The sequence below is a fragment of the Megascapheus bottae genome, chromosome 17, assembly GCF_031878675.1.
Source record: "Megascapheus bottae isolate mThoBot1 chromosome 17, mThoBot2.hap1, whole genome shotgun sequence".
Classification (NCBI taxonomy): Eukaryota; Metazoa; Chordata; class Mammalia; order Rodentia; family Geomyidae; genus Megascapheus; species Megascapheus bottae.
The window spans coordinates 37,771,980-37,798,195 of NC_143525.1; the positions used below are offsets into that span (position 1 = coordinate 37,771,980).

Below are 26,216 nucleotides of genomic sequence, written 5' to 3' on the forward strand. Positions count from 1 at the left end.
AACAACTTCTGAAGATTATGCATATCAGAATACATGATCCTTTGAAAATACATTTGTTCCAATAAAACTATAAAGCTAAATACAGTATCAGAGAGATTCCATTATGTACTCAATATCATTTACTGTACAGTAATGTATTTTTAGCTAGTGATTATAATGAGTCTCGTTTTATTTGGTGACTGTGGTGTTGCTACGGCACTGACCACTGACTTCACATTGCCATCCCTACATATAGTCTGGTTTTGATTCTGTTGTCTTACTGTCTTACCTGACAACCAGTCAGACACAGGTCTATTCTCATTCTGCGAGCTTACAAGATGGTTTATGTAAGATAGTCCTCTAGAGATTTGTTGATTTTTACTAAAGGGCACCTTTTCTGTATACCAACTTACACTGTGATGCTGGAGGCTGTAGCTGATATCCAGTTAATTGACACCACCCTACAGGATAGAGGTCAGGAGACTCACAGTCTACCCACTGGTCATACTCTTCTTCCCATCCATCAAAATGTATTCTCAAGAGACGATGAATAATTCGAGTAACTGTGGCTACACATATTAGACGTGGCTCCATGAGATCCACAGCTTCTAACTTCATGCCTACACGAAATCCGTGATTTGGAACATCCTGATGCAAGAGAAGCAAGACATTAGCACCAGTGGAAGCAAGAACTCACAAATCTACTACCACCAAGAAAAGCAATGTAGCCAAATACAATATAAACCCCAAGTCCCTAGTGATTTTTGGAATCATGCAAAAAAGATCCTGTATCTTGTTTTATTGCTAAATATTTGCATATAAGGCAAAGACATTTAGATAAGCCATGATTTACATTTATCATTTATGTCATGACTGTTGTGCCACCCTTTAAATTTACCTTATTAAATAGTTTTACTGGTGCTGCAATGGAGCCAGTTTCCCTGAGGTAGTCAAACCATTTAAAAGGAAGTTTTGTGTAACCTAAAAAAACAACATCAGTGTAATAGTTTATTTAAAGTTAACATGATATTAAAGTGCAAATAAAAAGATAGGTCAGCCACCTAATGCCTTAGTTATACTTCAGGTTCTATATTTTTTTTTCTTTTTTCCTGTTGGGTTGTGTTGCTTGAACTCTGGGCCTAGGCACTGTCCCTGAGCAGTTCAGCTCAAGGCTAGTGCTCTACCACTTTGAGCCACAGCTCCAGTTTTTTGGTGGTTAATTGGAGATGAGTCTCAGGGACTTTTATGTCGGGGCTGGCTTTGATCTCAGCTTGCTTCTGTGGTGCTGGGATCAAACCCAGAACCTTATGCATACTATGTAAGAGCTCTACCACTGATTCATCTCTGCCAAAGACTGGCTTTCCAATTCTTTGCTTTAAAACAACCTAGAATGTAACATGTTTCATTTATAGTTTTTCCTACTTTCTTTTTGCTTTGAGAAAGAAAACTAGATAAGTAATTACTATTTTAGCAAAACTTTTATTTTTACTATACTGCACATTAAAGAAAAAATCTTAGGGGCCGGGAGTTTGGTCTAGAGGTAGAGTGCTTGCCTAGCATGCATGAGGACCCGGGTTTGATTCCTCGGTACCACATACATAGAAAAAAGCCAGTAGTGGTGCTATGGCTTAAGTGGTAGAGTGCTGGCCTTGAGAAAACCCAAGGACAGTACTCAGGCCCTGAGCCCAAGCCCAGGACTGGCAAAAAAAAAAAAAAAAAAAAAAAAGAAAAGAAAAAAGAAAAAATCTTAAGACACTGACTTAGAAAAATCACTAGTTAGGCCATGAGAATTTCTTTTAACAGATGATTAAAAAAAAAAAAAAAGGCTTTTTAAAAAGCCACAACATGGTAATATAGAAAGGTAAAGTTCTTTCCCTCAAAAGCCAAGTGTCAATAAAGGTAGCTGCGATCCCTGCAGTTTGGTTTGAGAATACTGAATCTTCCTGAATATTGCCAGATGCTCAGCAAAGAAATTCCATACAAATACAGCTTACTACAGCTAGCTGGTACAGTACTTGGTGTTTTCATAGGACTCGACAGATTTGGTATGTGTTTGTTTAATCTACATGTACATACATGCTCCTTAAGTACAGGAAAAGAAAATGTCAAGCTGTTTTGAAAATGAAGATATACCATGTAAGAAGATAGCCAGGATAAAGACCCAGAGTTTACACAAGATGTACCTCTTGGTGGAGTAAGTTCAATCATATTAATTTCACAGAAACCAACAGGGAAAATAGAAGGAGAGGTTGCATGATAACAGAACCAGTCAGATCCATCTGCTGCTTCTGAGCCATCGATCCCGATCATCAGGAATCCATCAGCCAGCACCTTATAAATTAGGAGAATCCGAAGTACTTGAAGTTAGATTCTATTATTAGAAAAAACCTCAATACTCTTGAGAAATGCTTTCCTTTTTTGACAGGCATGGGGCTTGAACTCAGGGCCTGGGTACAGCTCTTGGGTTTTCTCAAGGCTAGTACTATTCCACTTGAGCTACAGTACCAACCCCAGCCTTTTCTGTGTTTAGTGCCCAGAAATCCAACCCAGGGCTTCATGCATGCTACGCAAGCACTCTACCACTAGGCCACAGTCCTAGTCCTCCCCGTGCTCCCCTCTCTCTCATTTTTTAGTGCTGGTCCTGGGATTTGAACTCAGGTGATGGATGTTATCCCTAACATTTTGTGCTCAAGGCCAGTGCTGCACCATGTAAGCCAGATCTCTACTTCCAGTCTTTGGGTGGTTAATTGGAGATAAAGTCTCACACAATTTACTGTCTGGGCTGGCTTTCAATCTAGATTCTCAGATCTCAATGTTCTCAGTTGCGAGGATTATAGGTGTGAGTCACTATGTGGTAGAAATGCTTTTCATTTTATTTTAATTATGATTTTTTTTTTTTTTTTGCCAGCCCTGGACACGAGCTCAGGGCCTGAGCACTGTCCTTGGGCTTTCTCAAGGCTAGAGCTTTACTACTTGAGCCACAGCACCACTTCCAGCTTTTTCTGTGTATGTAGTGCCAAGGCATCAAACCGAAGTCTTTGAGCATGCCAGGTAAGCACGCTACCGCTAGGCCAAACTTCAGGCCCTATTTTATTTCTTTTGTCGGTTATGGGGCTTGAACTCTGGGCCTGGGTGCTATCCCTGAGCTCTTCATCTCAAGGCTACCACCCTACACCTTGACCCACAGCATCACTCCCATTTATTGGTGGTTAATTGGAGGTAAGAGTCTCATGGACCTTAGTGCCCAAGCTGGCTTTGAACCCTGATCCTCAAATCTCAGCCTCCTGAGTAGCCCGGATTACAGGTGTGATCCATCATGCCCAGCCTGTGAGACTCTTATTTCCACTTAATCACCACAAAACTGGAACTGGGGCTATGGCTCAAGTGGTAGAGCTTGGACAGTGCCCAGTCCCAGAGTTCAAGCCCTACGACTGAAAAACAAACACAAAACCCCTTCCAAAAACAGAAGCTCAGGATCAAGGGCAGTGCCTAGGCCTGGAGTTTGGAGTTCACGCCCCAGGACTGGCAGGGGAAAAAAAAAAAAAAAGAAATAAAACAGTGCTATAATGCCCCTGCTTTCCCAAAGAGATCTGAAAAGAGAATTCAAATTTATTTAGAAACTTGTAGTAACTTTCTTCCTAGAACATCCATACATATTTTGTCAAAATAAACACGTTATGCAACCTCATTTTTTAAATTAAATAGTCCTATAATTCTATTTGCTTAATAAAACTCCTATAATCTTATTTCTGTATTTTAATACATATCTTCTTACCTTTCTAATGGTTGCAACACATATTGTAGAAAGATTTAATGGGTCTATAGCTTCTAATTTCATTCCTTCCTTGAACCATTCTCCACTCTGGTCTACTTCTTTTACCTACAGAATTATATGAAAGCACATGAACTGTCATAAATGTGATTTTAGTAATTAAAATTTTACCAACTTGAAATAATCTACTAGATGCCTATTCCTACCTACCTAATATTGAAACTCAAACTTCTACTAGAGAACAGAGGATCAAATATAATTAAAAAATAATTATACAGATTAATAACAGCTATGAACTATAAGGTCCTAATCCTTTTTTAGTAAACATATGCAATTGTGACTTCTGTAATTTTAGGAACAAACCCACAACCCTCTTTCAAACTTATAATTTATATATGAGGGTTCTTATAAAAACTTCTTACCTTAGCAAATAAATGTGGTGGTGTATCAAAATGTCCATCCTGTTTCTTTGTAATATCTACAAGGAAAAGTTACATACTAATCTGTCAGCATTTGTGAGAAGACCAAAAACCACATTTCTTTTTGAAGGCTTCAAACTCACAAGGAATCTAATGCTTTAAAACATGGCAAAAAGACATGCCTTCTATACTCATGTTGAATAAATAAGTACTGGTTGACATGTGCATATGCTATTAAATATACATCAGCTATTTATAATGCTGAAAATTCTACAATTGGTCATTACCAGTTTAGAAGTATGTTTTAATGTATATAAAATCAAACCAAGCTATGCCTGATCTTTCTACTTTAAGTGGAATCTTATCTCTGTGTCATTCAAATGGACCAGGTAAGAAAATGAAAATAATTGCTATGTGACTAAAATCATTGCTGTTACTAGTTTGTGGTGCTAGAGACCCAATACAGGGCCTCCCACAGAAAAGTGCATTATTTGTAAACTGAACACAAGGGAACATCAAGGGACACTAATATAGTGTGAACTTTTCCTTATTAAGGTAGAATTAGCAGCCTGAACAACTCAAATGTTAGTTCCTCTGAGAAAAATAGATAAACAGTAAAGTTCATCCTTTTGGATACTCTCAATATGAAGTTTTGTGGTAGCTGCTTACCAGATCTTTTGAAACGATGACCTATGCTTCGAGACCAGCCGATGTGATGGATTAAGGGGCTGTGCATATGGCACCAGAAGTCATCTGTCCTGTCTTCGCTCTCTTCGTACACTAGCCTCAGTCTACCTCCAATTATATTCTCCACCACTGCTACCCGCGTTCGACATAAATGCCTCTTGTCAACCACTTCTACTCTCATGTAAGGTTTGAAAGGATACTGCATACTCTCTGAAACCTTTAAATTCAAGCAGACAAAACCTGTTTGAAATTCATGATAATGGTTTTTCAAATAATTTTAACACCTAATGTAGTCAATATTTAACACAGATCACACAGTTTATGAAATTATAATTCCTTAACAGTTCGTTAATCCTTTGTAAGATCTTGCTTTTACCTTTTGTGAGAAATCAGGAGGAAGTGTTTTGGCACCAGTAAGTCTTTTTACAAGGAAAGCTTTCCAGTTTGTATACTTATGTTGAATAGCTAAAATAAAAGAAATAACCAATTATGCTTTAGCAGAAAGAAGTATTTAAAAATTTGTTAAAATATTACTTTAATGTCTATTACCTTAAGGTTATTATGTGTGAAAATGTTTCTTCTGTTTTTTTGGGGGGCCAGTCCTGAGCTTGAACCCAGGGCTTGGGCATTGTCCTTGAGCTTTTCTCAAGGCTAATACTCTCCCACTTAAGCAACAGCACCACTTCAGGCTTTTTCTATATATGTGGTACCAAGGAATTGAACCTGGGGCTTCATGCATGCTAGGCAAGCACTCTACCTAGGCCATACTCTCGGCTCGTGTGAGATATGTTTCAAGTCACAATATGAGTGAATAAACCACTTACTTCTAGGAGGAACAAGAGGTTTTCCACTGGCTGCACACCAACCAACTGGATGGATATCAGAACCACATATATTGCACCAGAAGTCTAGACCGGAATCATTTTCAAATCCTTCATATCTTAAAAGGGCATTGTAACCTAAAACCAACAAATCAATCACTAAATAAGAAAACAGAAAACCAAAAAAGGAGAAGTGGTTGTCAATCATTAGTATGCCTCTGCAGAGCTTGTTACAGAGTGACAGGGGGTAGCCCCATTCCAGGCTGAGAATTTCCATTCATATTAAAAATTTCCATTTATATTAAGTCTCCATGCACCAAACTTTTTTTTTTTTTTTAATTATACCAGTCCTTGGGCTTGAGCTCAGGAGTTAGGTGCTGTCCCTCAGCTTTCTTTGTGTTCAGAGCTCTATCCCTTGAGTCACAGCTCTACTTCTGACTGTTTCGGATGGTTGACAGGACATAAGAGTCTCTCAGACTTTACTGCCTGTTCTGGCTTTGAAATCTCTTGAGCAGCTAGAGTTACAAGTATGAGCCACTAGTGGATCAAACTTTGAGAAACACTGATCATTCAGGTGAACTTTTTTTTGTGGGTCATGGGGGCTTTAACTCTGGGCCTGGGTGCTATCCTTGAGTCCATCAGCTCAAAGATATTGCCTTATCCTTTGAGCCACAGCCCCACTTCCCATTTTCCAGTGGTTAACTGGAGATAAAGAGTCTTATGGATTTTAGTATCCAGACTCAGACTTTAGTGTCCCTGCTCGAGATCCTCAGATCTCAGCCTCCTCAGTAGCTAGGATGACATGCGTGAGCCACTGCACCTGGCTAGGCTTAGCATTTTTACTCATGGCTGGTGCTGTACAACTTAGGCCACATCTCTACGTCTAGTTTAACTTTTGGCTGATTGAGATGAGAGTCTCTCTGATTTCTTTGCAAGGACAGGCTTAGAAATCAGAATCCACAGACCTCAGCCTCCCGAGTAGGTAGAATTATAGTCATGAGAAAGTGGTACCCAGAGCGAAGGTTTTGGTATTAGCATAATCCTGTAGGGGTCAGAAACCAAATTTAAATATATTTCAAAGAAATTATCCAGCTGATTAGATAGCTAACTACTCTTAGATAATAATCTGGATATAGCTACTTTGAGAAACTAAATTTTTCTTATTTGGAAATCAGATCAGAAATTACTAAGTAAAAGTTCAATGACAGTCCCCAGAACCCTGGTAAAAAATAAAGTTCAATGACTACAAATAAACATATCTGATATCATTCCATGTCCTAGGCATATAAGAGGCTTTTATTTCCTAGAGAAAAAATGCATATGCACTGTTTATAATTTAACAAATCTCAGGTTAAAACCAAACAGTATTGGGGATTAAACTTTGAGCATTGCGCTAATAGGTAAGTGACTACTCTCGTTTGAACCATGCCTCCAATCATAGGTTAGGGTTTAGTACATAAGGCCTTTAGTGGAATAAAACAAGGTAATACATTTAAATTTCTGGCAAGACACCAAGTTCAGTTATTAGCATTTTCTTGCATTAATGTCTATGATAAAACTTTACAGTAAGTTTTAAAATTTGGTAATTTGTAGAACTTACTAGTAGTTTGCTAATTGTTGGTAAACTTGAGTGAATGATTAACATGAAGCTTGCCTCCATAAAAAGTGGAGTGGCAAAAATGAATTAAAAGACATGCAATTAGACATAGCAAAAATGTATTATATATATGACATATATATCATTTGACAATGCATGCAGTATTTATAAACATGCTCTTTTACAGAAGTTTAACTATTGGTATTTCCAGGAAATCACCATGCATGCTTTCACCTGCTAGTTTTATAATTCCAGCAATCCAGAAGACTTTGGTAGGCAGGCTGCAGTCTGTATTGGGAACTTCTACTCTCACATTTTCTGATATATCTCCCCAGCAGGTCCCCATAGGTGCCTGTCATACAAGAAATCATTAAATTATTGTCTTATTAACATACAGCCTAAATATAATCCAAATTAAGTATTATAATCAAGAACATTAAGGCAAAAACCTTTTTTACTCTATTTTTCTCTAAATTTATAACTGCTCTTTTCCCTTGTACAGACTATTTGGAAAAAACCAAAGTCAAAAATCATACTTAAGAGAAAGACAGAATTTCATATATTAGAACTATGTCAAATTCAAAATTCAATAGACTCAGTCTAAGATGTAAAAAACCATTTTTCTAAAAGCTGAATTACAAATTCAACAGACTGCACGATAAAGCTGAAGTGAGAAAGTAGTCGGCATTTTGCCTAAGCTTCAAGATGTGGGCAAACAGCAGAAAAGTAATTTCAATTAGCAATGATGTTTCCAACAAGAAGAGAAGAAATACAACTTACAATTTCAATTTCAGTTAAATTCATAGACTATACATATGGTGTTAATTCAACAGACATGAGGAAAAGCACTAGGTAAGTGAAGACATGTGTAAGGTTGAGTACCAGGGTAGAAAGTTAAATAATTTTTTTTCTTCTGTCAGTCATGAGGCTTGAATTTAGGGCCTAGACACTGTCCCTGAGCATTCTTTTGCTCAAGTCTACCACTCTACCACTTTGAGCCACAGTACCACGTCCAGTTTTCTTGTAGTTATAATTGGAGATAAGAGCCTTCCATACTGTCCTAGTTGGGCTGGTTTTTGAACCACAATCCTCAGATCTCAGCTTGAATAGCTAGGATTGATTACAGGAGTGCCACCAGCGCCTGGTGATATTTACATATATACATATATATGTATATATATATGGGGGGGGGTTGGTCATGAGACTTGAACTCTGGGCCTGGGCTCTGTCCCTGAGCTCTTCAGCTCAAGGCTAGCACTCTACCACCTGAGCCACAGTACCACTTCCAGTTTTCTGGTGGAAGAAATCTTACAGATTTTAGTGCCTGGGCTAGCTTTGAACAGTGATCCTCAGATCTCAGCCTCCTGAGTAGCTAGGATTACAGGTGTGAGCCACTGGCGCCTGGCTAATCATTTACTTCAACATTTCTCAGGTAGGAATTGCTAGAATCAGTTTTTACTATAATCAATCAGTAACTAGTAGCCTTCACATCAATTGGTTAAGTGGGGGGAGGGGGGTCTGACTGTACAAGCATCACAAGGGGAATTTCCAAAATATACATGTTCCCAAATTACCCCTTTTATATTTTGGCCCTTAAATGGAAAGATAATTCAAAATTATCTGGACTTTATGTAGAAGCAAATTAAGTGAATTTAGGTATATACATGAAGATTGAAAATACTGAAAAGTCTTGGTGATCTGGGGTAATCAATTCTTGGCCATAAATAAAAGATGAATTAAGCTCATAAAAGACCTAATAATATGAATAAAATCAGAAAAATCAAAATAGCCATCAAAGCTCCATGATAAGCAAACAGACAATCAAGAGTTATAGGAAATAGCCATCTTCCAGTCCCTTATACCTTGGTGGGTAGTTATAGAACAGGCAGTTCTTGTGAAACAACATTTATCTCCTATCCTTTCAATGATTTATGCAATTTCTAAAGGAAAGGAAGACAATGCCAAGTAATTTTCAACTCAGAATTTAAGTCTAGAAACTAGGTAGAACTAACCAGTAGCTACTGTTTATGCAGTAAGCACTGAATATACCTCAGTAACCTCAGACATGCCCTATCTCAACTATTAGTGATTGTGAGAGAGAACACACACGTAACTCTTCAAGTCGTGTAAAAACAAAAATAAAACCACCACCACCACCACCACAACCCCTTTTATACTACCTTTCTTTTGTAAATTTGAAGAGTGGACCCCTCAGGTTCTGCTATCTTCCCTATATCATTCTAGACTACAAGGCCATCCCTATTGCCAGCAGATATAAGCGAAAAGAGGTGGCTTCAACGAATATAGGTAAAAGACTAAGCTAACATACATTAGTAAGAAAACCTTATGTTCATTTCTATGAAGATCAATTTGAATATATAGATGCAGCTACATGCATGTACAAAATTACATTGAATTGAAGTAAGGCACCCATTCCTCTTTGCTTGACAGCCCAATCTGGATATATTTTTCATTGAGAAGAGGCATGGTTACACTGCCACTAGGGATGAGGTGGATATAGTGCTTGGAAAATTTGGCACATAGGACTCCTTTGTGAGCTAGATAAAATAATCTGACATTCTTTTTTTAAAGTCTTAGCATTTGTTTGGGGACCATTTTCAGTCACATTTCATTAAAGAAACAACATGTCAATATGCTCTCTTAATGTTCACTTGAGTGGGAGATCTTGTTTTGGTCCCTACAGTCTGGATTGGTATAGGAGAAAGTAGCAGAAAGTGACATTTGTTCTTGCCTGTAAGGTTGTGGTTCTGCTAGGCCCTCTTAAACCAATCCATATGGTTCACTCTAAGAAAATAATTAAAGAAATACATCAACAAGAGCACCAGTTACAGTATAGTATGTGCTCAATGTGTTGAAATAAGGTGATTTTATAGATATTTCTGCCCTTTTGTTGAAAATGAGTATTCATAAATGTAGAAGACTAAATGACCCAGGGGCTTCACAGCCATCTTCATCCAAGTCATCCGTCTTCTCTTGCTGGCAGGAGGGACACCTCTGAAAGTCTGGATTGGCATAGCATGAACTAGCAGAACCATCATTTACAGGTAACAACAAATTTACCTTCCAGACTCAGGAGGCGAGGTCCACCTCAGGCTCTTCCCAAACAAGGAAGATCTGCTCCACCACTTCCTGCTTCAGGGCCTCTTGTGAGAGCTATCTGGGAGCGACTCTCCTTCCCTGCAAGGTAAGCTGTCATCAGGTCCTGCAGGACATGGCCAAATCCAAATGCTGAAGGGCTGAGGGGCCCAACATGAGTTGGGGGCAGGAGGACTTACTTTCTGCACTATAAGAACATTTCCAAATAGTTGCATAGACCAGACAGCTGGTATTGAGGCTGTTGTGGGAACAATGTTTAGGAGAGAGATAAAAGATTTTTCTTCACTATGCTGTCAATTTATAGCTTTTGATAACTATTAACGAACTGCATGAGTGAGCAGAGGCTGGGCCTGAAGCTGTACATAGGAAACAAAGGAATAATTCATCCCCATAATATAGCAAGTATGTAAAAAGCCAGTATTAAAAAAAAATCTTAAGAGTAACAGGTATGATTGCCAAAATGTACCTTGGGAGAAAGATGAAAGAGAAAATGTTATAAAAAAAAGTTACCTAGAATCCACATGTGGTGGCTCACGCCTAGAATTCTAGCTTCTTGAAAGATTAAGATGGAAAGATAGTAGTTCCAAGTCAACCTTTGGGATACTCTACCAACAGTCAGACATAGTGGTACACTTGTTATCCTAGCTAAATAATGTAGATAGGAGGATTGGGATTTCAGGATGCCCCAGGAATAAATGCAAACTGCTACTTGAAAAATAACTAAAGCAAAAAGAGCCAGTGGCATGACTCAAAAGTGGTAGAGTGCCAGCCTAGCAAGCACGAGGCATTGAATTTCCAGTGCCAACAAAAACAAAAAAATCAAATTAAACGCCCCTCCCCTAACAACAAACATGCCCCCACAAACAAATGTACCTAGAAAAAGATTAGGATTCCTATATACTGCTCACTGGAATCAGCAAGTAGCAGAAATAGATTTAAGAAAAAAATTTCCCATTCTTTCAAGTAAATCCACTCACTTTTCAAGCAGACATCAGAGTCTGTTTTTTGGGGCTGGTAGTAGATATGTGAGTAATAAAGAGTTAGAGCACCGAAGAAAAATGAGCTGTTTAGATAAATGATTAAGGCTTTTTGGTTTGGATTTTCATGGATTTTCCTGCCCAGGCTGGCTTTGAAACAGGATTGTCAGATTTCAGCCTTCTGAGTAGCTAGGACTATAGGTGTGGGCCACTGGCACCTGGCTTTTTCTTCTTTTGTCATTTGTAGGGTTTGAACTTAGGCCTGGGCACTGTCCTTGAGCTTTTTTGCTCAAGGCTAGTACTTTACCACCTAGAGCCTTGGTACCACTTCCAATTTTTTTTTTTTTTTTTTGCTGGTCCTGGGGCTTAAACTGCACTCAGGCACCATCTCTGAGCTTCTTTTGCCCAGGTCAAGTGTTGTACCACTTGAGCCACAGTGACAATTCTGGTTTTTTGAGTAGTTTATTGGAGGTAAGAGTCTCACATAGACTTTTCTGCATGAGCCAGCTGACTTCAAACCACAAACCTGAGACCTCAGCCTCTTGAGTAGCTAGTATAGATGCCTTGTGTCCTTTTTTAAATTGATGGATATTTTGTTGATGGACCCTCACAGACTTTTCTGCTTGACTAGGCTCTATACTGCAGTTCTTCAGACCTCAGCTTCCTGAGGAGCTCCTAGGATCACAGGCTTGAGCTATCAACATCTAGCAAAATGTGCATTTTGCCTATTGAACTTTTTGCTCAGAGACTCTCACAATGTAATGCAGGTTTACCATGAACTCTTGCCTCTGTCCCCCAAGTGCTGCGATTGTGGTCTGTGACCCTGCTCAGTTAAAATTTGTTAAAATGACAATTTCTTTAAAATTTAACACAGGTGATTTTCATATAACAGCTCAATGCGTTCCTACAGGAGAATCTATTTCGTAACAATATTCACAGTAATTTAGATGGAGCATTGCACAATTTCCATTTGAAACAAATTCTGCAATCTTAGATGCAGAACTGAAGATTCCATATATAGTTACAATGGACATAAAATCATATTATCAAACTCCAGTTTTCAACAGAGCCAAGAATATGGAGAAATAGAAGTAATTTTAGTTAAAAAAACATTACTAACAAAGATGCACATATGCAAACAGAAAGCCTTTTTTGTCCCGTTTTAAAACCTAAAAAGTATGGATGACATATGTTGCAAAGAAATAAATTAATCCTTTCAAAAAAGCAGACATTTAGGTTAGGAACAAAATTAGAATATATTAGTTAAGGTAAACACATGGAGGCAATGTAAAGAAGCACAATAAACTCGGGTCCTAACTCATAGCATAATCAGAAGCTGAGTCAGGAGGATGAGAAATTCTAAGCCAGCCTGGGTTACTCAAGAAATTCAAATTCAGCCTCCACCATATAGTAAAACTTTTTGTTGTTGTTGTTGTTGTTGTTTTTTAAAGGAGAAGCCAGGCACAAGTAGCTCACGCCTATAATCCTAGCTACTCAGGAGACTGAGATCTGAGGATCACCCACTGTTCAAAGTCAGCCCAGGCACTAAAGTTCCTGAGACTTTTATCTCCAATTAACCACTAGAAAAGAGGCGGCGGCGCTGTGGCTCAAGAGGTAGGGTGCTAGACTTGAGCTGAAAAGTTCAGGATAGTGCCCAGGTCCAGAGGTCAAGCCCCACAACCGAAATGGGGAAAAAAAAAAAAAAAGTACAAGGGAGAAGAAAAGAATGATTACATTTTAGTTTTAGCAGTACCAACAAGTTTTAAGAGTGTAAATTCAGGTACCTTAGACCTGTGAATATATGTAAAAGCAAGTTTAGCTAGGTACATTTTATATTTAGTATACCTTCTGGCTTATGCTGTAATATCTTGGAAATAAATGTTTTGCTTGGTTTTGTAAGGGGAACAACAGGAAGGGATGTTTCAATTTCAAAGACTGTAGTCTTTACAATGTTAAATGTTTATAGCCAAATATTTGGAATCCATATCAATTAAAGAGACGCTCTCTTATCTCAAAAAAAATTTTTTTTTTGGACTAGCATGGCAGTGCCTGCCTGTAATCCCAGTACTGAGGAGGCTGAGGGAGGATCTTGAGTTCTAGGACAGCCTGGGATATGTAAGACTCCCACTTCATCCCCCATACAAACCAAAGAACTAATAAAAAGAAATAATCTGAGTTTCATGAATATGTACAATGTTCGTAAGTGAGGCATGGTATTAGAATAATAGTTTAGAGATTTTTTTTTTCAGTTTATATCTATACATGCTGCTTTTAGGAACAATGTTTAAAAGATTATTTCTTTTTCTTTTCTTTTCCCCTGCCAGTCCTAGGGCTTGAATTCAGGGCCTGGGTGCTACCTGTGATCTGCTTTCTTTTTTTTCCTTTTGTGTTGGTTGTGGGGCTTGAGCTCTTCAGCTCAAGGCTTTCGCTCTACCCCTTGAGCAACAGTGCCACTTCCTCGTGAGCTTCTTTTGCTCAAGGCTTGCCCTTTGCCACTTGAGACACAGTGCCACTTCACTTCAGGCTTTTTCTCTTGTCTTTTCTTTTTTTTGGCACTGGAGATCAAACCCAAGACATTGCACTTGCGAGGCAAGCGCTTTGCCACTGAGCTACATCCCAACCCAGGCCTTTTCTGTTTATATAGTATTAAGGAATTGAACCCAAGGCTTCATGCATGCTAAGGCAAGCACTACCACAAAGGCACATTCCTAGCCCTATTTCTTCATTTCATGAAATGCACTAGGTGAACTAGATTTAAAAGTTACCTTCACAGACTTAAAGATTAATTAAAAGTGGTATTACCTAACTGTATTATCTAAATGGTATTATTGCAACTGGTGGTTTACTAAGAAAGGATGTCAAGGGTCAAAGAGCAAGACTCTGGCAGTACTGCTTTGCCTTGCTGGAACAACCAGTTCATTTCTTCTTACCATGGCTGTGTTCTGAGGTCTGAATCATGTTTTATTAGGGAATAAGGGAATTCTGCTGTTTAAAAGATCTGCAAAGTGACCACCCAGAGAAACATAACCATAACATACAGATTCTGAAGGAGATACATTCAAGTTAAAGGACAATGGAGATTCAATTTCCATTAAGATTTTTGTATTTAGTAACTACTCACTATGCTTAGTTACAGCAATTATCAAAAAGGAACTAGAGTTAGGATTTCTTTTTCTCTTGTTTTGCCAGTCCTGGGCTTGAGCTCAGGGCCAGAGCACTGTCCTTGGACTTTCTCAAGGCTAGAGCTCTAGCCCTTGAGCCTCAGCACTTCTGGCTTTTTCTATGTATGTGGTACCGAGGAATTGAACCTGGGTCTTCATGTATGCTAGGCAAGCACTCTACCACTAGGCCAAACTTCTGGCCCCAGGATTTATTTTTCAAAAACTTTCTTCCAAAAAACTTGATGAAAAGACAATATCTATGGCGGTGTTTAATAATTTTAGTACTAATCACAATAATATATTGACAAAGAGAAAATATTTGGGATCTTTACTACAGAAGAGATTGGGTTATATTCAAGAAGTAGGCAGTCCAGGCCTCTGACATTATCTCACCAATTCCTGTTTCAATCACAATAGCTTTAGTTCTGCATTACACACTGCGTATGTTGTGTGTATCTGTACATTTTGTTTATAAAAGAATCCTCTAGGAACAGGGAAAGGCTCCCACCCAGTGCTTGAGTGGCAAGATCATAGATGTAGAAATCTAGAGGAACCAGGGTTAGAGCAGACATCAGTTTACTTGAGTTAATATTAATTCAGGCAGGGACTTTTTTTTGCCAGTCCTGGGACTTGTACTCAGAGCCTGAGCACTGTCCGTGGGCTTTCTCAAGGCTAGCACTCTGCCACTTGAGCCATAGTACCACTTCTGGCTTTTTCTATATATGTGGTACCGAGGAATTGAATCTAGAACTTTGTGCATGCTAAGCAAGCACTCTACCACTAGGCCAAATTCCTGGCCTCTCAGGCAGGGACTTTTAACAGTAGTTCCCGTTAACGTATTTCCTAAAGCCAAAACCACGAACATTAACTCTTGTTTACTGACAAAGAAGCATAAAGAAATCACTCTAAAGCACAAAATAGAGTTAGTGGGGTATCTGGCTTCTTAAACCAATGGCTTTGAATGAAGATGATGATTTAAGGTAACAAAGCAAATTCAGTATACTAAGACATATTTAGGAATTATCAATATGAGCTTTTCTTATTTGATAAGAAGGCAGCAAAGCTAAGAGGAATAGAATAAAAGTCCAGATAACATTTAAAATTGAAACTTAAAAATCATGACTAATCTTTATTAAAAAACTCCCAAACAAGATGGTGTGGTGGCTCATACCTATAATCCTTGCTACTTAGGAGACTCAGATCTGAGGATCGTTGTTCAAAGCCAGCCCAGGCAGGAGAGAAAGTCTGAGACTCTTACCTCCAATTAACCACCAGAAAACTGGAAGTGGTGCTGTGGCTCAAAGTTGTAGAGCTGAAGAGCTCAGGGGTAGTGCCTATGCCCAGCAGACTACTAAAGACCAACTAACCAAACAAAACAATTCCCTGCAAATGGCCAAATTTCTTTATCATTTCCAATCCTACTACTCTAACTCCCCTCTGCACATAATCACAACTTCTAGTTTACTATTTATCCTTCCAAGTCCCCTTACAGTTTTTATTGTTTGTCAGTCCTGGGGCTTGAACTCAGGGCCTGGCCACTTTCTCAAAGCTGGCACTTTTATCACTTGAGCCATAGCACCATTTCCAGCCTTTTCTGTGTTATGTGGTACCAAGGAATCGAACCCAGGGCTTCATGAATGGTAGGCTAGCACACTCCCACTCGGCCTCACTCTCAGCCCAAAGTCAGGTTTTTAATCTGTTTTAAAAAAAATAGTAGTAACAGCCAGGCGTGGTGGCTCATGCCTACAATCCTAGACTCAGGAAGCTGAGATCTGAGGATTGTGGTTCAAAGCCAGCCCAGGCACTAAAGTCCATACTCTTATCTTCAGTTAACCACTAGAAAAGAGGAAGTGGCACTGTGGCTCAAGGGGTAGGGTGGTAGCCTTTAGCTGAAGAGCTCAGGGACAGTGCCTAGGCTCAGAGTTGAAGCCCCACAACCTACGCCCCCCCCCCCAAAAAAAAAAAAAGAAGTAGTAACAGCTCTCTCACAAAAAAGAACAGAGAACTGTAAAGAGACAATATTTTCAAAATGTTTAGGTCCTTAGTGTGTTGCATGTCTTTAGTGTCTGGGCTGGCTTTGAACTGTTATCCTCAGATTTTAGCCTCCTGAGTAACTAGGATTATAGGTGTGAGCTACCATGCTAGGCTCAATTGTTTATGCTTATGCAGGTCTAGTAACCAACAAAATCTTTAAAAGTGAATTTACTTCTAACTTCTAGTCAATTTACAAAAGGTTGCAGAGAATTAATCACATAGTCAAAACAAAAGTACTTGTCATTAGATATATTTTTGACATAATTCTGAATTACTTCAGATATCCTGAAAAACGACAGATCACTTTTAATGACAGATCACTTATTTCAGCTCACCAAACTTTCATCACTAAGAATGAATTTTTTTTTTCCCCTCTGATTTTACTTTTGGCAAGATGAAACTAGATGAAAAATTCCTTTTCTTTTTTTTGGCCAGTCTTGGGGCTTGAACTCAGGGCCTGAGCATTGTCGAGGGCTTTCTCAAGGATAGAGCTCTACCACTTGAGCTACTGCACCACTTCTGGCTTTTTGTATGTATGTGGTACAGAGGAATCAAACCCAGGTCTTTGTGCATGCTAAGTAAGCAGTCTATCACTAGGCCAAACTCCTGGCCCTGAAAATTTCTATTTCCGAATTACTGGCTTTGTATTATATACCATGTATGCTAAGTAGTTTGTAGGAGATTGAGCCATGTTATCATCAGAATACAAATACTTTTGATACATAAAAACTTGGCAACTTTATATAGTCCAACTTAATTTTAATTTTTAAGCAATCATCTCAAATTGCAATTTTCTTTTCTTTTTTAACAGTGCTAGAAATAAAGGTTTTAGATATTCTAGGCAAGTACTCTTTGTACCACTGAGGTATGTCCCCAACCATCAAGTTGTAATTTCTTTACAGAATGTTTTACTTGTAAAAGAATAGAAGTTGTTCTTAGCTATTAATTTTAAAAACTAATAAAAAAAAGCATTTTCATTTTAAGATATAAATGAATACCTTGTAAGGATGAGACAGGAGTTACTGAAAATGGATTTAAATGGTAACTATGCATCTAAAAAATAAGGTGAGAAATTCCATACTTACATGTTTAAAACAGGTAACTGGAGCTGCTATAAAGCTATTGCTATTGATGTAGTTACCCCAGCTGAAGCTTTCCAGGGAGACTGCTGGGGAAAAAAAATAGATATAATTCTCAATCCTTTTGTTTATAAGGAGGTTGTCATTGTTAAAACTTGAAGGACACAAAATGAACTTATCTCGTTAAGTGAGTTTTCATTTTTCTGCAAATAATGGCTAAATAACATGAACTTTTAGCTACAGGTGAAGCATTTCTCTGAAATACTTGGGAGCAGAGATGTTTAGAAATCTAAAAATTTGCACAAACTTTACAGGTGTGCATGAAGCTTCAAATCTTGGCTTTCATATTTTTTTCTGGAACCTGTGTTTAATCTTTCAGTTCTTAGTTGGCTTGTTCATTCAACACTATTGAACCCTATTCTCAACTTCTGGCTTTGTTAACTGGAGACAGAGTCTCCAGAACTTTCCTGCCTAGGCTGGTGTGGAACCACAATCCTGAGATCTCAGTCTCTCGAGCAGTTAGAAGGACAGGCATGAGCAACTGGCACCCAACATCAGGTAACTTTGTTATTATTTTTTTCCCTTTTTGCAGTGCTGGGCTATATAAATGCTAGGGAAGCATTATACCATTAAGCTATAGCCAAAACCTAGACTTCAGGTATTTTATAAAATTAGGGATGCCTAACCTGTGTTTGCAAACAAACTGCAGTTCTCTCTCTCTCTTTCTCTCTCCTCTGGCTCTTTCTCTCTCACTCTCGGCTCCCCCCTCCCCCCAAAGAAAAGAATCTTCTATTAGAAATGGTCCTACTTCCTTCTCTTCAATCACTTTGATGGTTGCTAAATGCTCCCCCTACCATCCATAGCAGAGTTAGCAGTACATAAAAAGCAAGTCATAAAGCCAGTAAAGAGACAGTATTAAGGAGATTGTTACTAACATGGAATTTGTGTATGCAATTATTCCCTTTTAGACTAATTTATGGAAACCAAAACCACCTCCACGAAGCCTAGTCATAGTGTGGCTGATAGAATATACAAGTAGTGCCGTTAAAACATAGAGTTTGAAATATTATTTAAAAGCAGGTAAGTCATTATTAGATATTTCACTTGTTCTATTATCCAGTATTACCTGCTTTTGTCTTTGCTTGATTTTGCAAGGTAGCTTGATACTGAGCATAAGCAGCTAGTTTAGCAACTAAAGGTTGTTTCTGAAGAACTTTTGCTTTCTTTGTTGGAGGCTTACCCTGAAACAAGAAGAGTTAAGTAAATAGGATTCTTTTTCATCTCCCCACCACCAATATTTTGCATACTACTCATTCTGCTTAAGTAAATATCAAGGGTTTAGAAAATTATTAAAGCAGAGACAACATACAAGGAATTTTAACATGAGATACTTTTTCTGGAGTTCTGCTATAACATAGATATCTAATATGGGCAGCAGAGCTGGCACAAGACTAAAACAGCAATATGCAAATTAATGTGTTAATAAAAAATTATATCCCATAAATGTTAAAATATAGGCTTGTGGTGGATATTTGACTTCTTCTTACAATAGACAGAACCAGTGTTATTCACTCATGCAAGTTGCCAAGCATTACTATTTATATGGTAAGAGAAGATAATTTAATTATGTTCAGAGAGCAAGTGACTGAGGTTTATACCTTTAGTGCTAACGCAAAAGATCAATGACAAAATGATCATGGCCAAATTCACAGTGTGACAAACTGCCATCCATTTGGGTACAGACCACTGCTCAGGATCTTTAGGTATTGTCTATCTGAAATATAGAAATACATCTAAGTGATGTATTTCCGTAATTTGGGCGATTTAAAAACCCTTTCCATGCTATGTAATGATCACAGTAAATTAAATGAGAAAAGGGGAAAATGTGACCATTCAACAAAAGATATCACAGAAATCAATTATGTAGTACCTTGAAGAAGTTTATATGGTACAACAGGAATATTTGAATCAAACAGTCAAAACTCCAATCATTATGTCGCACTAACAAACTTAAGAACTCTTGATAATGATTCATTCTGCTCTATTAAGGTTTTCAAAAGGTTAGTGAGATTAACCAAACACGCTTGGTCAAATCAAATGGACTGTACTCAAAAGTACAAAGTTGCTCTTGCCTAGTATGCCAAGGGTCTGGGTCTGCTCAGCACCAAACACACAAAAAGTAACACACTCCTCACCATTCCCCCTCCAAGGAAATGCCCAACAACAACAACAAATTAGAGAGCAGGGATGCTAGAAAAATATATCAGAGCCTACTTCCACCAGAAAGGTTCAAAGATTCTTGATATTAATGTGAAAGATGATGAGGGAGAAAATGGCTTCATTTTTGGTATTTAAGAAGGTGTTTGTTGTATTTATATTTATTTAGAATATGGTAAAATATTTTTACTTTATTTATAGAAACAATCTATGCTTCATTTCAGATATCATGCCTTGTCCATTTAAAATATTTATTCAATTTTATAAAAATGGAATTTACACATTTACTAAAAATGTAAGACATGCAATGACTGGCCAGGTGGGCTGAGGTGAAGCACAGTGAATCACAATGACTGATAAATGGTGAAACGCTGTAGAAACAACAGATATAAAGAATAAGAAGGTTTCTGTACCGTTACCTGAAGTCTGGCCAAAATGCTTGCCTTCTTGGAGTTTGACGAGTAACTTCTTGAACACGAAACGCTGCAGAAACGTTTTGTTTTAGAATAAAAAGCATCTCGTACACCAACCATCCCACACATCTCACAGGTGGCTAACGAATAAAATAAAAACATGGGTGTTATGATTATGTAATAATATCCAATTTTATCAAATAACAAATTTTAGTTATTGTTTTAGTAATTTCTCCACCTAGGTGTTTTTACTAATCTGCCCTGAAAATTTGTACTATATATATATATATATATATATATGTATTTAATACAAATGATAGAAAATTATACAAAAGAGTTAAGAGAAAAGAGTAATATAAGTTCACAGTGAGGAGCTCTAAGGACAATAGCTGAAGTGTAAGGCTTTAAAGAAAGGGCCAGGTCTGGTTAGCTAATGCCTATAATTCTAGCTACCTTAGGAAGCTGAAATCTAAGGATCACAGTTCAAAGTAAGCTGAGGTAGACAAATCCGTGGGACTCTTTTCTCTGATTTACCAGCAAAAAAACAGAAATGGAAGTATGGCTTGAGCAGGAGAGTGCTAGTTTTGATCAGAAAAAAATCTAAGAATAGGAGGCCCTGAGTTCAAAGTCCACTACCGACACACACACGTGTGCACACACACAAAAGGATTAAGGATGCTAGTGGCTTTCACCTGTCTAATCAAGGGGGCTGCTAGTTCAAATCCAGCTCAGACAGAAAACTCTGCAAGATTTAATCACCACAAGCAGCAAGAAGCCACTTTGGAGGCATGGATGAAATGATAAATGTACTAGGCACAGCAAGCAAGCCTGAAGCCTTGAGTTCAAACCCAGTGGAAGGAGCAGTAAGTGTGGGTGGAGGAGTATGTTTAGATTTGGTAATCCCAGCACTGAGGTCCAGAAGTCAAGTGCTAGCTTGAACCAAACCAACCAAAGGTTAAAAGCCAAACAACCAAATAGAAGTCACTAACATAGACATTATCATATGTATGACTTCCAGGCTTTGAAAAAATTATAAACAAAAGATGAAGTACAGTATAATTGAGGATTAATAAAACTGCAATAAAGTATTTAAATACTATAAAAGCTTAAGAGCTAACATTTAGAAAAATCTTAGGGTAACATAAGGATTCTTTTAAGTCATGCCCAGGAGACAGGAAAGATGTGGTAAGTACAATGTTTGAGGAAAGAGCTGTGAACAGTGATGCTGATGAACAGCATAACCCCTAACAACTATTACATAACAAGACAATATCTGAAAGGACAATTACATAATCAAGTTAAAAACATACATAGAAAGTAATCTGGCAATTAGATGAGTTAATATCTTAACCATAATAGTTAAAACTGAGGGGACCTGTAGTAAGTAGTACTTACAAATATATAGGCTATCACTGAAAAAAGGGCTAATACATTATAGGGATCAATCTAAGGTATGTAACAGAGGAAAAATGAATATCTTGTAAAAACTCTAGATATAAAAGGCCATAACCACATAAGATTAAAAATATAATCCCAAAGGGATTTATGAATCCTTGCCAAGAGTTTTGTATGTAAAAGTACAATTCAGGGTGGCTGGGAGTTTGGCTTAGTGGTAGAGTACTTGCCTAGCATGCATGAAGATCCAGGTTCGATTCCTCAGTACCACATACGTAGAAAAAAGCTGAAAGTGGTGCTGAGGCTCAAGGGTAGAGCTCTAGCCTTGAGAAAGTCCAAGGACAGTGCTTCAGCCCTGAGCTCAAGTGCAGGACTGGCAAAAAACAAAACAAAACAAAACAAAAAAACAAAAAAAAACCAAACCCAAAAAACAATTCAGCTAAATAAGATATAATTTTATCAGGCAGGAGGATAGGGCCTTATTCTGTGTGGTTCATCTCTTTCCCTTAGGATCTGAAACAGAAGCTAGCACATACAGAATCGATAGAGCTTTTGTGGTAAGGTTATTAGAACATGGTATAACCAAACTATGGCAAGAAAATCTATTAACAGCAATGAATGTATTTAGTAAAACTTTGCATCTAACTCTTCCAACTAAAACATGAAGTTTTAGTTGGAATAAAAGATACCTAGGTAGGCTTTTTCTGTGTGTGATGTTAAGGATTTAATCCAAGGCCTTGCCCATACAAAGCAAGTACTCTACTACCATGAAGCTGCATTGCCTTAATTTCCTAGATAGGTTTTAACTGGCATGATGGTGACTTCACATACAGGGTCTTTTTATTTTACTTTTTGTAGACAGGGTCCCATTAGGTAGTCCAGACTGGTCATTAACTTGAGGTTCTTCTACTCTAACCTCTAGAATTAAAGCATTATAGATGTGTCCCACCACTCCTAACTCTAGTGAATTTTTTTTTTTTTTCTTGTGTGTAGACTAAGGCTTAAACTCAGGTCTTCATGCCACCTCTTGGCTCTGTCAAGGTCAGCAATCTACCACTTGAGCCACCCTCCACTTTCAACTTTTTACTGATTAGTTGGAGGTAAGAGTCTTAGGGAATTTTCTGCCAAGCCTAGCTTTGAGCTGAGATTCAAAGATCTTGAGTAGCTAGGATTATAGGCATAAAGTACCAGACCTATAACACTCTAGTAAATCTTGTAATTTTTGTAGTTTCTGAGACAAGTTCTTGCTATGTAGCCAAGACTGGATCCTCCTGCTTTAGCTTATCAAATGCTGGCCTTATACTCCTTGCTAAATATAGTTGTTTTATGTGGTCTGTATAACTCGGTAGTACACAAAGTTTAATGAACTTTTAAATCAAAAGCTAGAGTCTACCAATATTGGATTACCAAATCTGTAAATGATGTAACATTGGATGATTAGCTGACATTAGCATTCAACATTAGATGACAGAATTAACACTTAAAACTTTTTAAGACCCTGAAGTGGGCACTGGTTGCCTATGCCTATAATCCAAGCTACCGAGAAGGCTGTAGAACACGAATGAAAGCGTAAGCAGATAAATCTTCCAAACTCTCATTTCTAATTCCTACAGTTCCACTGGAAAGCTGGGCACAGATGGTTCATGCCTGTTACTCTAGCTACTCAGGAGGTTGAGAGCTAAGGATTGGGCTCCAATGTCAGCCCAGGTAGAAAAGTCCTTGAGACTCTTATCTGTTATAAGCTGGGAGTGGAAATGTGACTCAAGTGGCAGCGTACCAGCCTTGAGCTAAAAAAGCCAAGTGAGAGCACAGGCCCTAAATTCAAGATACAGTACCTGCTGGGTACTGGTGGCTCATGCCGCTGTAATTCTGTCATCTCAGAAGACTGAGATCAATGATGATCATGGTTTGAAGCCAGCCTAGGCAGAAAAGTCCCTACACTATAATCTCCAATTAGCCACAAGAAGTGGAGCTATGGTTTAGTGACAGAGCACTAGCCTTGAACAAAAAGAACTTAAGACAGCTCCCAGGCCCCGATTTCAAGCCACACAACTGACCAAAAAATATCCAGTAATAGCACCAAAACAATACCAATATCAACAATAACAAAAAACCTCTCCCCCCTCAAAAAGCCCCCCACAAAATAGTCTATTGGAAAAGCACAAGATTGGATTTTTTAATTTGTTAAAGATCAAAAGAAAAATCAGTTATTTGAACGTTAGTAGTCTGAATGAAAACATAGCATCCTGAACAAGACTGCCAGGCTGAGCTATTTGCCCTCGAAGCTTGAGGAACATTCTAGTCGTACAAGTGTGCAGTGTCAGGTCAGTTAGGAGGACAGTTATGTCATTATAATACAGTATTATGAGAATTCCCAGATGAAAGTGGGCAATGACGTTGAAAATTTGCTGGCCTATCTCAGGCTCTCTGATGTGTTCCAGAGACACTAGAGTAAGGTCTCCAGTGTTATCAGTCACTATAACTAAGATTACAGTCTTGCAGCTTTATTAAGTTTGAGAACTGTCATCTTTTTCATAAGGCTGATACTGACATTTTTTTCACTTGTACTTATTTTCTGGAGCGCTGGGGGATGGAACCAAGGAGACTTGTGCATGCTGGCTGGCTAAGTGCCTTACCACTAAGCCATACCCTGAGCTCTTATGAGGGCTTAACATTAAAGCCAAAAGCCAATCAAAACAAGGCAACTTTGGCTCAAGATAAAGAACGTTCTATTGGAGACACTATAGAAACAAAAATGGTTTTCTAAGTTTGACTTATCACTGGAAGTGTTGAAAAAGAAAACTTTTGAGGAACTGTCCTAATGAAAGATCTATCTTGAACATTTATCACACTTTGGTTACACAAGGATTCTTATTTATCGAATTCATGTGCACCTTCAGCTTCTCAATAGCCTTTTTGTTTGGTTTTCTTTTCCAATTTTGGGGCTTGAACTCAGGGCTTGAGCACTGTCCTTGGTCTTTTCCCTCAAGGCTAGCACTCTGCCACAGCACCATTCCAGGCTTTTCTATATATGTAGTACCAAGGAATCGAAACCAGGTCTTTGTGCATGTTAGGCAAGCACTCTACTATTAAGCCAAACTCCCGGCCTCAACAGCCTTTTTTTTGGCCAGTGCTGGGGCTAGGGTACTCTCCTCAAGCTTTTGTGCTCAAGGCTAGCACTCTACAAATAGAGGAGCAATACACAGTTCTACTTCCACTTTTTTTTTGTTTTTACTTGGAGATAAAAAGTCCTAGGGCTTTTCTACTGGGGCCAGCTTCTAGTAGTACTCCTTAAATGTCAGCCTTTTGAGATAAAAAGCCTAATTCTTTTGGTGTGTGTGTTGGTTATGGGACTTGAACTCTGGCCTGGGCACTGTCTCTGAGCTCTTCAGCTCAAGGCTACCACCTTACCCTTGAGCCAAGCCCCACTTGCTGTTTTCTAGAGGTTTATTGGACATAAGTCTCAGGTCCTTTTGTGCCCAGGCTGGCTTTGAACCTTGATCTCAGATCTCAGGCTCCTGAGTAGCTAGGATTGTAGTCATGAGCCACAGTGCCCGACTTATACTATAAATTTCAAGGTCTCTGTTTTACTTATTTGGAATTCCATAGCTGGGCATGTTTGGAGAAATGGGAGAATGGAGGTTCAAGGGTGACTTGGGCAGAAAGTTAGCAAACTTTCATTTCAGTCAATAAGTTGGATATGGTGGTACATGCCTACGGTTACAGCTACTTAGGAGGCTAAAGCCTAGAAGATTGCAGTGGGTGGTCAGCCCTTGTAAAAGTCTCTTGGGGGGAAGGACTACTTGGATATTAAAGCAAGAAAGGATTGGAAATGTGGCTGAAAAGGCAGAACTGCCTATCTAATAAGAGGAGGCTCTGAATTCACATTCCAATATTGCCAAACAAAACAAGAATTCTCAGGAAAGGAAGTGACAGAAGAAATGAGATGAAAACAATCCCTTAATGTTGTCGTTTGTGTTGTTGTTGGTCATAGGGCTTGAACTCTGGGCCTGGGCATTGTCCCTGAGCTCTTCTGCTCAAGGCTACCGCCCTACCCCTTGAGCCACAGTACCACTTCCCACGATCTTTAGTTCCTGGGCTGGCTTTGAACTCAGATCTCAGCCTCCTAAGTAGCTAGGACTGCAGGTGTTACAGTTTTGTAACACATGAAAACTACGAATACTCACCCATGCCAGATTTACCATCTGGATACGTGTAGACCTGTCCATTGTTTTTGATAATTGGGAGACTAGAAGGGAGAGGAGCAACTTCTTCTTCACTCTCCTCAGAACTAGAGCTGCTACTTGTGTCCTCACTGCAGCTGTCATAGCCGTCAAACATCCCGGATGAATCTGCCTTCCCTTCTGGGTTGTTGTGAAGAATGCTCTGTCTTACAAGTAGAAGAAACCAGGACCATGACACAGTACTCACATACAATCCCCTTTCAAAGACCTTACCCCAAATTCTGGGAAATGAGATTTTTTGATAAATGAAAACCACTTGATCACTCCCCCCCTCTAGCCAATTCCTCAAAGTATTGAGCCACAA

At 38.6% G+C, this 26,216-nt stretch overlaps 1 protein-coding gene across 9 annotated transcripts in view; it reads right to left on the reverse strand.

The window, feature by feature from the left end:
* Positions 1 to 26,216, reverse strand: part of Mbtd1 (mbt domain containing 1) — a 55,621-nt gene that overhangs the window by 13,052 nt on the left and 16,353 nt on the right. For 5 of the 9 annotated variants that reach the window (XM_090351052.1, XM_090351047.1, XM_090351043.1 and 2 more), the window contains exons 3-15: positions 25,856 to 26,054; positions 20,274 to 20,413; positions 18,770 to 18,884; positions 17,650 to 17,732; positions 7,510 to 7,627; positions 5,682 to 5,816; positions 5,234 to 5,322; positions 4,840 to 5,074; positions 4,174 to 4,229; positions 3,755 to 3,859; positions 2,163 to 2,310; positions 878 to 960; positions 393 to 627 (exon numbers count right to left, since the gene is read on the reverse strand). In XM_090351052.1, the coding sequence (XP_090207178.1) occupies positions 393 to 627; positions 878 to 960; positions 2,163 to 2,310; positions 3,755 to 3,859; positions 4,174 to 4,229; positions 4,840 to 5,074; positions 5,234 to 5,322; positions 5,682 to 5,816; positions 7,510 to 7,627; positions 17,650 to 17,732; positions 18,770 to 18,884; positions 20,274 to 20,413; positions 25,856 to 26,009 (1,696 nt within the window). In that variant the 5' untranslated portion in view covers positions 26,010 to 26,054. Of the gene's footprint in view, positions 1 to 392; positions 628 to 877; positions 961 to 2,162; positions 2,311 to 3,754; positions 3,860 to 4,173; positions 4,230 to 4,839; positions 5,075 to 5,233; positions 5,323 to 5,681; positions 5,817 to 7,509; positions 7,628 to 17,649; positions 17,733 to 18,769; positions 18,885 to 20,273; positions 20,414 to 25,855; positions 26,059 to 26,216 lie in introns of all 9 variants that reach the window. The other 4 variants (XM_090351045.1, XM_090351049.1, XM_090351044.1 and 1 more) reach the window with 3 other exon arrangements.